We start from the raw sequence: 13,255 nt of genomic DNA, 5'->3' as shown, positions 1-13,255 counted from the left end.
TCTGAACTGGCTTGTCATGGTCTCAAACCAAATACGATAAAAAGCCTCGTTTGTACTACTATATACAGCCTGACGCATGCTATTCCATCAGCAGGGGTTCACGTTCCATCTCTTCATCGGCAGACTCAGTCCAGGAGACTTCTTCCATAGGACCACTGAGCCATAACATAGGCATAGCAGTAACCGCAGAAAGAACTCCCAGTCCAAGAGTCATAACTTTCCAACCGTATTGGAACTCCACAAATCCACCTACCATAGGTCCTAATGCCAAACCGCCAAAATGTGCCATATTCTCTAAGCTAAAAGCTTGAGCCACGGCACCTTTACCCCCAAAGATGCCGGGTTCTCCAGCTTCCATATCATCCAGGACACGCTGCATCTCCACTATCAAGGCAGGCTCGCTTAAGTCGATGCACATTCCGACAACGCCCAGAATTACACAAAGAAAACCTATGTGGGATGGTGAGTTTTCCTGAACAAAACGAAGACAGATCAGACTCGGGGCTAGAATGGCAAAGCTTGCGAATGTAATCACTCTCGATCCAAGACGATCAGATAAAAATCCTAGAAAAGCAGGTCAGGAACATGCAATAGAGTATGGTGATATGATGTCGGCGTACCAAAAAAGGGTTGGAAAATGGCCGCTGCAGCACCTGGCAAGAATATCAGACCTGCGCCTAGAACATTCCACTGGAATGTGTTCTCCACAAAGACTGGGAGTGTCTATATAGGAGCGTCAGTGAAATTTCAATATAAAAGACCGAATTCCATACTGCATCGAATGCCGAGACCACAAGAGCCCCAACTATAACTGCCCAGAGGCTAATAAGTATCCGTGGCTGCTTTAAAAGCTTGCCCAGCGCAAAAGTACTCTTAGAAATTTCCGCGGCAGTTTGAGCGCTACCGGTTATAGTCCCCAGAGTTCCGTATGGCGGCTGCTCGGGGATATAACCATTCTCCTGACTTGGCCGCTCGCCATCAGTGAGACACAGCCAGCGTTCAGCAATCCTCTTCTCGACAACAGCGAGTCTAAGAAAGAAGTCAAGAGCAACGATCCCAAAAGCCATACCAAAGACTGCATAGAATCCTCCAACTTCGTAAACCAGCCCGCCCAGTAGTGGACCAGACATAAATCCCAGTGTCATGGCGGTGCCAAGATATCCAATCATTTGTCCAAGACTCGCTTTATCTACTGCATCTGTCACAATTGAAAGACCAGCTACCGAAACCATTGCCGTTGCTGCGCCTTGGAGCACTCTGGCGATGATATACCATGTCACTGAGTGTGAAGCTGTGAAAATGACCATAGATGCAAACAATAGCACCAGTCCGGATAGATATGGGCCCTGGCGTGTTCCGGAGACGTCTAGCATGTATCCAAATATCGGACAGCATGTAAGTGCTGAGAGGGCTTCAGATATGAGGAGGACGCTGTTCCAATATTCTCCTATTAAAATGATAGTCATCAGTAAATGAGTATCTATTTTCGTAAATCTTTCGTACTATCTTCGAATGCTACTCCAGCTCGTGAAACTAATGCCTGGGGCATGACAGGAACAATCTGCAGCGGTCAGGTAAGGATCAAAGGTATTAGTCAGAACATGTGTACCATAGCATAGAGAAAGAGATCCTATATGAAATTTGATTAGCTGCAGCTTTACTTTTCTGAATGTCAAGGGGGCGGGTAGGATACCGTAAACATCGAAAGAGAAATCGTCGTCACTATGAAGGATTGTGACGACCTCAGCGGCAACAACCACGGTCGGTGGTCGCGAAGCTTCAAAAATGGCTTCGACCAAGTCATGATTAGTGACCTGGTTCAACCACCGTGCTGACTGGATATTTTTGACGGTGTGATGATGGAAGTTGAAGCGGACGATTCGACTCGAAAAGTCGGATAAGTGGGCTTGTTCGTCTTAATGTTTTCTTTTTTCTGTAGGCAGTCCAAAACTTAATCGGCATCAGCGGCCGCAATTTGGTAAATATTCTAGTTGAGAGGGGCGATGTGTTCGATTGTAGCTGCATTTGGAATCAAGTTTTGCGCTAGACCCTGTAAGGGAGATCCTCGAATAACTGCTGATCACTGGGGCACTGTGGCTTATATGTGTGGATGACGTTGCTGCATAGCATATGGATAACAACGAATATGGATGCCTATTATCATATCTCAAATGTTCGTTGGAGCAAATCGTCGCAGTAATAGAAATGGTCGTGATTCCAACAAATCAAATCAAATTGAATCAAATCCACTAACAGAAATAGTATAACAGTTCTTAGTCAAAGGCCCAACGCACGAGATATTATCGAGTTGAATGCAACATTTCAAAGGGAAACCAACGGAAACTCAGGTCGGACAGATGTCTTTATAAATGCCTAGCCACGAACCAACTCTGTGAAACGCAATGGCATAACTCGGCTGATAATATGAGCTATGTATTGTTTTATTGCTTAGGTCCTCGAACTAGTCTTATACGCGGGGTTGGAAACTTGTAATCATGCTCAACCATCCGCAATGCGACAACAACACATTATACGCCTATACAACCGAGGCCGTGAACTCGGGCAGTTCACCATTTTTGGCCATGGTAAATCTTGCAATCCCACTCTTCGTAGTGCAACAACACCATATCAAATCCGACCTGTGGGTCTTCGGTAACAACATGGCAGGCTCTGTTTCTTCTCCTAGCTCTTCCGCGCCCGCTATCAAGTTCCTAACTGCTTGATTGTCATTTCCTCTCGGCGACTGCGCGGTAAATCTGAGCTCCATGACTATGAAAAAAATTGGCTCCTTCTCTGATTCCATCAGCCTCGGCCAAGCTATAGCGATAAAGCAAATATCTGCGTCTCAACAAACTATAGCGGTAAGTGGATCCCGAGAAGAGGAGCCTCAAGTCTGAACCTTGGAACCAATCAAAGGTTATTTTCTGAGCTTCCATCCTGTACTTTGTAGATGTATACTTCATCGCATCACAGCAGAATGCAAATTAACAGTTCAAAAAGTTGTTGATCTTTTTCAACATTGATCAGCTTGACCTTGAGCATTTTACTTCGAAGCCGGTTGCTAGTTGTCCCTGTCGCTAGGAAATTCGCACTCGACAAAGGCAAAGCCATTGGATTCATGATTAACAAGAATAGTTGCATATGCGGCCTTGTCACGTCTTTTTGGTAGTCTTTTTGGTAGTCTTTTTGGTAGTCTTTTTGGTAGTCTTTTTGGTAGTCTTTTTGGTAGTCTTTTTGGTAGTCTTTTTGGTAGTCTTTTTGGTAGTCTTTTGTTTAGATATCTCCCCTTGTCAGTATTATAGGTAGAGTATAGGTGGTAAAAACGGCTTAGAATGTGCAAGTGACCTTTCCATGTATAACCTTTGAAGAAAACCTGAATTTCATTGTATAGAATACTCGTATGACAAAATGTACTGCAGGCAAGATTGAACTGGCGCACTGGCAGTTAGAGACTGCGGTGCGCCGCAATCAACTTCCCCCAGGTAATCCGCTTAAGAGCTTGATTCCCAGTCCTCCTCTCCCCCTTTCTCAATCATCTCCTCTACCTCCTCCACGCAGCTACAAACAAAGTCCCGCACAGAGTCCCAGTGACAGATTCCACTCCCTCTCCAAGATGCCCAATGCCAGTACTGATACTCGCCATCTTTGACTTCTTTTCCCGCCCGCTCCTTGCCCTCCTTCCAAAACCTAGGAGGAACGATGAAATGGTCAAATGAATCGCATTCGGTGCCGGGCTCGAGTTGAATCATATTGTACTCGATATCTCCCAGCTCATCTTCGTAATGCTCATAGCCAATGTCTGCATAGCCGTATCCCTCTGTGGTGATATATTGAATGCCCGCTATGCCACCTGCGAAGAAGTGCCAGCCGCCCTTGAATCTAGATGATCTAGTCAGTCATGACTTCCTTCTATGGTGTAGGTAGGCATTCTTTCTGCAAGGACAGGGGGATTGCAACACTTACCCGTTCGCCAATCGAACCATCTCCTTTAAATCAGCGGGCAGCTCCCCGACTTTCTCCTCCGCCGCCATAATTTCCTCCTCCGTGGCAGGCTCATACAAGATTTCCTTGGCACTCTTTATGCCCATGTCCTGGTACTCTTTGGGGTGGGCTTTCCATGCCCCCTCAGCGAGTCGATCCAACAACTCCCTCCATCCAACCTTGGATGGATGCAATGCCCACTGTCTCCCATGCTCAGCCCGTAGCTCCAGTGCAGCAGTTATCTCCCTCACCATAACCACTGCATCCTCTTTGGGAATAAAGAAAGGATTGCTTTCCTTCCCACCACGGGCCAATAGAGGCAAGACATCGTAGATACCAGGCACCATCAAAAAGTCACTCAATCCGCCCCCGTTAGTAAATAGATCCTGTCTCAGCCCTTGGCCAAGAATATCCGCCGCTGTTTGCAATTCACCCAAGCGAATCGCGAGCTCGACAGCCAACCGCCGGTACAGTAAGTATGACTGTCTTTTTGGCTTGGCGGACCCCGAACCACACTCTTCCCTGGGTGTGTCCGGCGTTGCATAGAGTTTCTGCGCTACCTCGAGTGCTTCCCGCGCTAGATCGTTGGGCGGATAGGTACATGGGGTGGCTGTTTTCGCAAGCAGTCGCGCACACATCGCCAGCATGGCTGGGTCATCTGTCTCGCGCCAGATAGCAGAGGGGTTCTCTGGCTCGGCGAGCCCAACATGCTGCAACATCCAGCCTGTACGGGTACATTCCCGGTATTTGCCCCATTGCTGTTGGGGCATCCAAGTTTCAGGGTCTCCTCGATCGGAGGGTGGTGCCCTCCTGGGTCGGGGGAAGGCTGATTGATTCACATTCCAGAAAATCTCTAGAGTGGCAGGTGTATATATCTCAAAGTCAAGGTCTTCGCCCTTGTCGGTGAGTTCAAAATCTTTAACCAATCTATAGACCGCCGAGGCAATCAGATGGGCCTCGGTGAGGTGGCTGGACAGGATCAGGAGTTCGGTTAGACGTAGGATTTCACGAACGGCGTGTGAGAAGTCTTCTTTGTCGACGTATGACTTAATCAACCTTGGGAGTGTTTGGTGAGTTTTATCTTCCCAGTCGTCTGTCCATTGGATAGACATGTCGTGCGGAGGGTCCGGCAATTCCAAGGTGCGTTGGAAATGTTAAATAGGTTGAATAGTACATATGTAGAGGGTAAATCTACGGGTGTCTGGGGATAGTAGTTTTTATGTTGAGTGATGATAAGTTAGGTTTGCTTGATGCCGAGGCGGCTGCCTGGTGCTGCCTACATATGTAGGTACTAGTGCCTTGGCCGGCCTGATGCGGTTTAGTGCATGTGGGGGCGATTGGGGACTATCAAAATGAATGTGTACCTAGGTATTTTGTTTCCTCGCAGAGAGATCAGCTGGATTCATATATGCTGACTTCGAGAATATATCTCCAGTCACGGGGGAAGCAAGCTTAATAGGAAATAGACGTTCCAAGGTTTATTTATGTATTAGATGAGATATTAGTACTTCTATTATTAAAAGGATCACACAGCAAACGGTCTCAAAGAAACGAACTAACAAGTACAAAAACGAATGATCACACAGAGCTCCTGTAATTTTTCCATGGTGCAAAGATGACTGACTCCGAAGCGATGCGCTTAGAGGATGGAGCCAAGGGCAATACAAGGAAGACCGGCACCGATGAGGTCGTTGCTGGCGGTGGAGGGTGAGTTGGCGCAGCAGGCGATGTTCTGCTTGCACTTCTGGTTGAGGATATCCTGGAGACTGATGGGGACAGCATTGATGATGGGGACCTGGAGGTCCAGCTTGGAGCACTGGTCGAAGATACCAACACCGCTGGCACCAGAGCCGGAACCGATGAGGTTGGAGAGGGTGCCAGAAAGGATGCTGGCGTTGATGTTGGTGGTGTCACCGGCGTAGACGGCCTTGTTGCAGCAAGAGAGCTGAGCCTGGTCACCACACTTGGCCTGGGCCTGCTTGATAGTCATGTCGTCGGGAACGGGGAAGCGAGGGTGGTCCTTCTCCTTCTTAAGACCATTGCTCACGTTCTCCGCGGGCATGGCAGCGGCAAGTCCAGCCAAGGCGAGGACAACGGTGGAGAGAGTGAACTGCATCTTGAAGGTAGGGTATAGAAAGATTAAAATCTTTATAAATATAAAAATGGAGTTGGGAGGTTTGGGAGATAGAAGATAGAGAGAGGCAGAGAAGTAGAGAGTTGATGTATAAAATGAACAGAGAGGACGACCTAGTGCTCGCCTTTTATTTCTAAGTCACAGTGTTTGGGCACAAGGTAAGCTCTCAGTATTCATGGCGAAGGCCAAAACAACCCTCTCATTTTTGCGGGTGGAATGTAAACACGCAAGGGTTTTAGTTCCGAGCTTGCTCCGGTGATCTCTACCTCCTAGCAATATCATTGGCCATTCCTTGATTCCGGAATTTTACAATCAATGAGATATTCCCCCTTGGCTCCTGGAGATGCATGGGTCCTGCATTCCGCCCTGTCAACGGTATCTGTCAAGGCTACCTACCCTACACCCTGGTTCGGTTCTGGGATGTCCAAATCTAGGCCTACATACTTTCTAACCCTGCGAGCCTCACATGGATTTCTAATTAAACGAGTATTGACCATACACATATGTTGTGAATCAGATATCCGGATTCAGGGTCCTTCTAGAAGTGATCAGGGTGTGGACAACCTACAGCCATCCCCGACGAATTCCCTACAATTTCCACAAATGCCCCTGTGCAAAATGTGTGACCAATTAATGCCTATGATGCAGCATATCACACGTCGATGGCGTTTTGAGGCGTTTGGGGACGCCCTTAATAGCAGGAATTGTCCGATACCATGCATCTTATTTTCATTACAATCATGATTGGAACAGCATGTCTTTGCGGCGCTCACCACCTCGTTGTCTCTTTGCATTCGTACGTACATTATACTGGAAATCCTGTTAAATTACTGTCCCTTATCCATACTTGGATCCACCGTCCACCTATCTCTCAATCCCAGGGAATTCGAGATCACCGGACCCACACCGATCCTGAGCACTTCAGATTTTCCACCCTGCCCCCAGGCATAGCATGCGATTTGACGGTGGGCAACCGCTGATCTACACTCTCCTTTCTCGATGCAAAATTTAAGCTTCACAGGGAGTGGACGTTAGTGTTCGTTGAAACTGCAATATATGGGCCTTCAGCATGTTCTCTTGGTTGGTTTGGTCTAGATCGAACGTTTTCAGGTCTCATAATTACAGGGCTATGAGGTTTCAGGTGAGATTCTAACGAAATTCTATTTGGTATTTGGAAGCCGAATTGTATGCTGTAATAGGGTTAGCTGTAGTGAGTAGCTTCCACTGTACCTTGTCTTAGCTGAACTACGGCTATTCCCCGTCCAAGAAGTCTATGATGTATGTATATTGTATGAAAATTATTGAACTGTTGCAATGTACAGATACATAAAAAGTAGACCAAATGATTAGAATTTGTGGTTCTTTTCTACCTGTCAGTTAGGTTTAGATCTAGAGCTTGGTAATTGTTTGAGCTGAATCTCGCACTCACGGACAGATAGCGCGCGGTTTTTGGGGTCTCTGTAAATATGAATTCGAAGACTGCAAATTTGATAAGACTCTCAATGGTCATAGAACCAAGGGGTGAATAGTTGAAACGTTTCCAATGTTGATAGTGTGCTATAATCTTGATGTAGATATATACCTCGAGCAAAATGCCGAAAACACAGATGTTATTCCACCCACATTCAGCTCTTTAAATAGCATATGCTTATTTCTATTCATATATTCTCAGCCATCCAGATCATTGAACGATCGAGGTTTAATGGAGCAGCAGTTCGCCCGCATCGGAGGGTTGTTCGTCCGCCACTAAACCACTTCCGGCCTAGCGTATTCCAATTGTGCTGGGCTTAGACTTCCCCGGGCTACTCTCCATCTAAGTAGGTATGTATACTATAACCTCACTTTGCTGTTAGGCTGAATCGGAGACGGATAGATATTCAAGGGTCAATATGAGTCCGCTGGAAGGATGGTACATACCGATCACCAGTATAAAGGATGATTGAATCCTCAGTGTTCTATCATCACCATAACAATCCACTTCGAGCTCTGTATACAAACAAACCTCAAGCTCCAATCTACAATCTGCAATTTACAATTTGAATTCTAAATCCTATACACCACCCAATCCTCCACATGACAACCATCGCCTTTTTCGGAGCAACCGGCGGCTGCGCCAACGCCTGCCTGACCTACACCCTTCTCAACGGCTACAACGCCAGAGCCCTAGCCCGTACCCCCTCAAAACTCACGACGCTACTCCTCTCACAGCCTGGCATAACACAGGAGATTCTCTCTCGCCAGCTCGAAATAATCGAAGGCGACGCAACAGATGTGGAAAGCATCACAAAAACCCTCATCACCAACTCCGACACCAATAGCGCAACCAGTGGCGCTTGTACTCTTGTAACAAACATAATCTCCGGCCTAGGCGGCGCCCCTACAATGTCCTTCACCAAGGAATCAAAATGCGCAAAGACTCAGATGCGCATGCCTGCGCTGCCGCATATTGAGCTCTCGAACCCACATATCACAGAACAGGCGACACGCGCGCTGCTGCAGGCGCTGGCAAAGATTGCTTCTGAGCGGTTTGCCTCGTTTGAGGCGTATCGTGCTGTTGCACCAAGAGTCACTGTGATCTCGACGACGGGGCATTTGCCTGGTAGTAAGGATGTGCCGTTCTGGTTCAGACCTATGTACTCCCTGCTCTTGCCGATCCCGCATGCGGATAAGCTGCAGATGGAGAGATTGCTCGATAAGGAGGTTGAGCTGGGGCATGCTGGGGTGCTTGCTGCTGGAGTCGTTGTTGTGAGGCCGAGCTTTTTGACGGGTGATCATCGGGTTCCTGTTCGTGAGGGAGAGGAAAGTGGCGAAGGGGTGGGACTGGAGAAAGTGAGGGTTGGGACGGAGAGGGCTCCTGCTATTGGGTATACGATTTCACGGGCTCAGGTTGGTGGGTGGATTTTTGAGGAGATTGTTAAAGGTGCTGGAGGGAAATGGGTTGGGGAGAAGGTTACTATCACTACTTGAGGTTCTGGCCTTCTCTTAATTTCATGAGGTTCATATATTTTTCGTTGTGCGAAACTGGTGGTTATATCATTTATATCTACGTTGAATACATGGTTGAAGAGTTTCACTTGTTTTGCATGAATTACTCAGATGATCAGTTGTATCAAAGATCAACCTTTTACACCCAAAGACACAAGCCACTGCATCGTATCAGCTAAAAGCAAAACGCCCACCGTAGGCCAGAGAGTAAAATCACCGAAAGCAAATGTCATCCCTATATGAGATCCAATGAAACTCCGAGCTAGCATGTATAAAACCAAAAACCAGAAAAAAGCATAATTAAAATGTGATGAGCTGTGCAGGTGGGGCAAAATTAAAGAAACGGTTTGATACAGCTGGACCAACGTTCCTAATGCCCATATCATGACGTTCGTAAGTGAGAACATGGAGATAGCTGTGATCAAGTGCCGCCATACGGCACTGGGCGGTCAATTTGAGCACTAGACCGCTCGATTTGGGCACTGGACCGCTCAATCTGAGCACTGCGGCGCTCCTCCTTGATCTTCTTCTTTTCAATCTTCTTCATGGCTTCTTCGGTCAGCTGTTGGCGGAAGAGCCGTTCAACAACATCCTTCTTTCGGGTTCGCCGATCACCAATCATGATCATCACACCACCCGTGATGTTACAGGTGATGGAGCAGCAAAGAATAACCGTCGTCAGAGCAAATGGGCGCTTATCGGGGTCCTCCATACTCCAGGTACAGGCACCAAGAGCCATTTGGAGTATAGAATGACAGTCGAGGATGACGACAATAGCGATGAGCAAACGTAGAGGGAAGGCGTGGTGGGTCATGGTTTCGTGCGGCTTGTAGAAAGTATGCGACTTTGCGAACTTATTCTGGTGATGCATTAATCGCAACTGTTGGCGAGCATCGAGAACAGAAAATTCGTGTTCTTCTTCCTTGACCGTATTGCCAAATTCAACGTCGACGTCCTTCTCTGGCTTCGACGGAAGATCATTCTTGTCCTTGAGGCCTGGCAGGGCTCGCTTCCGCCGAACCTTCCACGACAAGAATGTATAATGGGCAATGAAACTCATGTGATATGTATCGACAGCGCGGAAAGGAGCCAGTCCATCACCCATGACGGCGAACAGGGCAACCAAAACGTTATCTATGACATTGACAACATAACTTTGTCTTCCACCGACATTAATCCAACCTGGAGTGACTGTTAGCATACTAGCTGGAAATTATTAGGCCAAAAGATCTCACCAATCAAGAAAAGAACCCAGGCCAGACCGAACAGGGTGATCAAAGTTGCGTAGAGAGTTACAAGAAAGCCGAGGGCTAGGCAATATTAGTATTAAGCAAAAATGTCCAGGCGGGCAGTATCACTCACGCTTCCGTATGTATTGCCTAAATCCTTTCATGGACCGTTTGAACTTGGACCGCCGAGAATGAAGCATATGTCGAACATGATCATTGAGTTCGGCATAGTCTTCTCTAGACCATCCATCAAGCCCATGCCCTTCTGGGATAACGGCATACTTGGGACCACGTAACACCGAGGACATACTCGTGAATGTGCCGAGTTGTTCTAAAGTCGGCCGCTCTTTGGTCTTATCACCATCGGACGGTTCGCCCTCGTCTGTTGTAATTCCCTGTTCCTCATCCGAAGAATATTGTGGTCGTGTAATTGTATAGGTGGGCATGCGATTGATGAACCCACCCAAATTCGGTATGAAGAGAGAGTTTTGGACATTGGTGAGAGTGGAAAGGGCAGAGACCTCAGGGTCTAGATTCAGGTAAGTTAGAATTATGGTTTTTTGCATCACACTTGACACCAGTGCTTACCGATCACGTCCAGTACGTCGACCACGTGAGATCCATACTCATTCTGGCGTTGATCCTCCTGCGCGCTCAGAGTCGGTGCAGCTCCTGTCACTGTGGTTGCGCGGTTTCGAGTAAAGCGATTCAACGCAGCTTGACTAGTTCGCCGAAGCCGACCCGCCGGTCGCGCAAGTGCGGGAGGGACCTCGCCTAGCTCCAGATCAAGTTTTTCAGAGTCGGACTGAGTCTCTTGACCTGGCAATATTGCCGCTGGAGCGGGGCGTGTCGGACTTTGGGGTAAGGATTCCTCGGTCACAGGCATCATTCGCATGGGAGTCGCCACTCGCGAGAGGACATCAGGAGGGGGAGAGGACCATCGTCCCGGATTTGGCTCAGAGTTGCTGCGCCGTCGGCCTGCCTGCCATGCTTCATCCTCTTCATTGGGGGGAGGGGATCGGATGGGCTGCGGCTCGAAGGACGGTGGTGGTTGACTCCCTGGTTGAGACACCGGTTGATTGACGTTGTCTAGTGAAGGGATAGATGGAAAGCGAGACAGGCGAATACTCGGTCGTCGCGTCCTGGAGTCGCCTCGAGTGCGCAACGGGGCAGGCCCTGCTGGCCTGACGGGGCCAGACTCTGTGGGTTGGCCTGTGGGTTGGGTCCCCTGAGAGTTCCCATTAGGGGCGCTGGGGTCCTCGACCGGGTCGATACGATCCATATTGCTGGAGCGACAAATTCCGGAAGGTTGGGGACAAGATCACACACAATACAAGTAGCCCCCGAGACCAAAAGAAAAATATAAGTTAACCAAGGACTTGAAAGTCCCCCGTTTGAGTCCCTGCACGTTCTGGATCTCTGGGGTGTTTAAATCCAAGGCTGACTCAGCTCTCCCCGAATCTTGTTTTTCTTTTTTTCCTTCCACAGTGACGAGCCAGTGGAGTTCACAGTCCATCAATAACACGCTAAACTGTCGATCTTCATGAGTTGTTCTGCATTCCAAGCTTTCTATTTTGCTCTTTTTTTTCTGTTGGGTCTCTTTTCAAGGTTAAAAATCAGAGGTCCAACTATATAGTGATGTATCCACACAGTGGCAAGTCCTGACTAGCCAATAAACTATGTACCCAAATGGACTACGGCTGTAAGTACCAAGCTTTTATGTACACCTGATAATCAGGGTGTCGAGATGTCTTGGTTATGCGGCGATGGCAGTATCCGTGGACCATAATAGTAATAGGACGTCACCAGAAAATAACCGATGTAGATCTGTCGTACGTTGCACCATATCGTACAAGGTACTGTGTACCGTGTCTCCTTAACAGGCTTTGGTCCAGAAAAACCCCAGGTTAATTCATACCATGGTCATTCTAGGGTTATCGAATTATTTAATATATCACGCCACATCGTGGGAGATAAGGGGGCCCATGTTAGTCCAATCGTGAAGCTGTCAAAATATATATTCCTTAATACCAAATCGAATATGCAATATACCGAGGCAAGGATCTTTTAGTTGACTCTACAATGTACAAACAAGTGAATTTTTGTGCCATTAAACTAGACCGAAGCTACGCATAAAGCGGCCATAATGTTTTTGAAAGCAGTCCTACAGTGTCGCAAACCGGGTAGACCAGGGAATTAACTTGCAGAGATGAGCCCAAGGGCAACACATTTGGTTCTAAATCCGAGCTCACATTGAGGAGAGATTACTCGTAAGACGAATGTGATATTGTGCAAGGGAGCAAATATTGTCACTGTGTCACTTGTGCAGTCTGGACCAAGATTTTGAAAGTTGAATCCATGAATAATTCTGGTTAAATATCAAAGTTAGGACGGAGTAGACAATTGTATATCCATATCTACCATCTTCTACTTCGTACCACGAGAGATGAATTTAAAGGCGTGGAGAATATGAAGTGGAGATAAATGAGGAAGATCGGCCTTTGATTATTTATAGGACATGTCACACACGGGTACTGTGATGCACAGGTGCAGAGTCTGGATGGTATGCAGGTGTGCAGAGCAGAAGAGAAGAATAAAATAGAAGAATAGAGTGGAATGGTATACGGAGTAGAAAACAGAAAATAGAAAATAGGAAGAAGTTGGGAACAGATCACAATTGGTTCCAAAGGTCTCCAGAATGACATCAGGCCAGCTGTTCTGAGTCAGACTTTCAAAGTAAGGCGGGGCTGGGGAAAGGTGTTTTAGGGTCTGAGGGACGACCTCGGGAGGATTTGGGGTTGAGAGCCTAAAGTTAGGGGCTAGTTAAGGGCTGGTTGGGTGTTAATTGGGGGTGAGTCGGGGGGAGCCCCCAAGGAATCGAGGAAAAGTACCTCGATCGCACCTGCCTCGTCACTTCGAGCTCTCA

The 13,255-nt window shown here is 47.6% G+C and overlaps 6 protein-coding genes across 6 annotated transcripts; 2 read left to right on the top strand and 4 right to left on the bottom strand.

The window, feature by feature from the left end:
• Positions 1 to 79: 79 nt before the first annotated feature.
• On the bottom strand, positions 80 to 1,804 carry N7471_007390 (MFS transporter; the record flags this gene model as incomplete). Its single annotated transcript, XM_057280109.1, has 6 exons — positions 80 to 564; positions 621 to 723; positions 774 to 1,447; positions 1,504 to 1,561; positions 1,610 to 1,630; positions 1,694 to 1,804. The coding sequence occupies 6 exons, from the start codon at positions 1,802 to 1,804 to the stop codon at positions 80 to 82; spliced, it is 1,452 nt and encodes a 483-aa protein (XP_057134369.1).
• Positions 1,805 to 2,495: 691 nt separating this feature from the next.
• N7471_007389 (uncharacterized protein) lies at positions 2,496 to 2,723 on the top strand (the record flags this gene model as incomplete). Its single annotated transcript, XM_057280108.1, has 1 exon — positions 2,496 to 2,723. One exon carries the CDS (start codon positions 2,496 to 2,498, stop codon positions 2,721 to 2,723), a length of 228 nt encoding a protein of 75 aa, XP_057134368.1.
• Positions 2,724 to 3,414: 691 nt separating this feature from the next.
• Positions 3,415 to 5,093, bottom strand: N7471_007388 (SMI1/KNR4 family protein; the record flags this gene model as incomplete). The annotated part of the gene is made up of 2 exons (XM_057280107.1): positions 3,415 to 3,879; positions 3,964 to 5,093. 2 exons carry the CDS (start codon positions 5,091 to 5,093, stop codon positions 3,492 to 3,494), a joined length of 1,518 nt encoding a protein of 505 aa, XP_057134367.1. The 3' UTR covers positions 3,415 to 3,491.
• A 527-nt stretch (positions 5,094 to 5,620) lies between these two features.
• Positions 5,621 to 6,097, bottom strand: N7471_007387 (hydrophobin family protein; the record flags this gene model as incomplete). The annotated part of the gene is made up of 1 exon (XM_057280106.1): positions 5,621 to 6,097. One exon carries the CDS (start codon positions 6,095 to 6,097, stop codon positions 5,621 to 5,623), a length of 477 nt encoding a protein of 158 aa, XP_057134366.1.
• Positions 6,098 to 8,188: 2,091 nt separating this feature from the next.
• Positions 8,189 to 9,082, top strand: N7471_007386 (uncharacterized protein; the record flags this gene model as incomplete). Its single annotated transcript, XM_057280105.1, has 1 exon — positions 8,189 to 9,082. The coding sequence occupies one exon, from the start codon at positions 8,189 to 8,191 to the stop codon at positions 9,080 to 9,082; it is 894 nt and encodes a 297-aa protein (XP_057134365.1).
• A 101-nt stretch (positions 9,083 to 9,183) lies between these two features.
• N7471_007385 (DUF2985 domain-containing protein) lies at positions 9,184 to 11,666 on the bottom strand. The gene is made up of 4 exons (XM_057280104.1): positions 10,918 to 11,666; positions 10,463 to 10,858; positions 10,336 to 10,410; positions 9,184 to 10,282 (listed from the first exon to the last, which is right to left on the bottom strand). The coding sequence occupies exons 1-4, from the start codon at positions 11,609 to 11,611 to the stop codon at positions 9,522 to 9,524; spliced, it is 1,926 nt and encodes a 641-aa protein (XP_057134364.1). The 5' UTR covers positions 11,612 to 11,666; the 3' UTR covers positions 9,184 to 9,521.
• Positions 11,667 to 13,255: the final 1,589 nt, after the last annotated feature.

This window comes from Penicillium samsonianum (genome assembly GCF_028829775.1).
Source record: "Penicillium samsonianum strain IBT 33392 chromosome Unknown utg000004l_segment0_segment0, whole genome shotgun sequence".
Taxonomy (NCBI): domain Eukaryota; kingdom Fungi; phylum Ascomycota; class Eurotiomycetes; order Eurotiales; family Aspergillaceae; genus Penicillium; species Penicillium samsonianum.
This window is presented reverse-complemented; position numbering and strand designations above follow the sequence as displayed.